Source organism: Sphaeroforma arctica, assembly GCF_001186125.1.
Source record: "Sphaeroforma arctica JP610 unplaced genomic scaffold supercont1.9547, whole genome shotgun sequence".
Lineage (NCBI taxonomy): Eukaryota > Ichthyosporea > Ichthyophonida > Sphaeroforma > Sphaeroforma arctica.
In genome coordinates, this window is record NW_014031011.1 from 1 (window position 1) to 1,059 (window position 1,059).

Sequence of the window (1,059 nt, forward strand, 5' to 3'; positions counted from 1 at the left end):
AAATGTGTGTGTATGAGCATGCCTACCTACCAAGCGTAGAGAGTATACAGACACAGAAGGTATGTTTCTACCATGGTAATGAGTTTTCATGTGGTACAATCTGGCTTGCTGGTTGTATCTTGTTCATCCAGCAGTCTGTTTGATTGACAGTACTTATATCTCTTTGCCTGGATAAAATAATAATAATAATCAACATTTAAAATCTATTTCGACAATCAAATCACAGATAAGCTATCCGCGCTGCAGTCGAAAGAGCGAGCTAAGGCTGCCAGAAAAGAGAAGCGTTTGCAAAAGAAGCGTTTGCAGACATCCACGGGTGACAGTACTCAGATCCTTTCCCACTCTGAAGCCGAGCGAGAGGCGGAAGAGTACTTGGATGTGCACTCAGGGGTAAAAGGACACGTGCGTAGCGAGGGGGAGCTATCAGCCTACATAGATACACACACACACACCGATACAGCCACGCCTGAGGATATTCACGCGTACGAGAATGCGGTCGCACACAACGATGCAACCTCAAAGAGGCACGCACGCGACGGTACACCCAGGGACAAACTGACGGGCACACAGACGCACACTAAGGGTGTGCACTCGCGCACAGCCAGCTATAGCTCACACAGGGGGAGCACTGCAGAGGGACTGGGGGACAGTGCAACAACAGCCACACCTACACACACCCACACCCCGACACACGTAGATAGCGGAGAGGGTATAGCTGCGCCACACACACACACACACACGCACGCACGTGCAATCACAGGAGAGGTGGGAGATGCGGCTAGGAATACGGGTGGAGGTGCTGAGCACAGTTTGCTGGCCGGTGGGTCTTTGCCTGAAGTGCTGGTGAAGTTCGTGGACAAATACTGTGCCAGTTTAATGACCTCAGAGGACTTCACACCTACGCTGCTGTATAATAAGGTCTGTGGGTGGGTGCTTATCGATCTGCTGCTGTGTTGCGAAGTGCACGGGTGTTTGGGTTTGAACTATCCGGATATATATATATATATATATATATATATAGTGTGTGTGTGTGTATGTATATATACTATGTAGTGCATG

The 1,059-nt window shown here is 49.0% G+C and overlaps 1 protein-coding gene across 1 annotated transcript; it reads left to right on the forward strand.

The window, feature by feature from the left end:
* Window positions 1-231: 231 nt before the first annotated feature.
* SARC_17025 (hypothetical protein) lies at window positions 232-968 on the forward strand (the record flags this gene model as incomplete). Its single annotated transcript, XM_014288877.1, has 1 exon — window positions 232-968. A coding segment is annotated over one exon (737 nt), but the record flags the coding sequence as incomplete, so codon positions are not given.
* Between the last annotated feature and the right edge of the window lie 91 nt (window positions 969-1,059).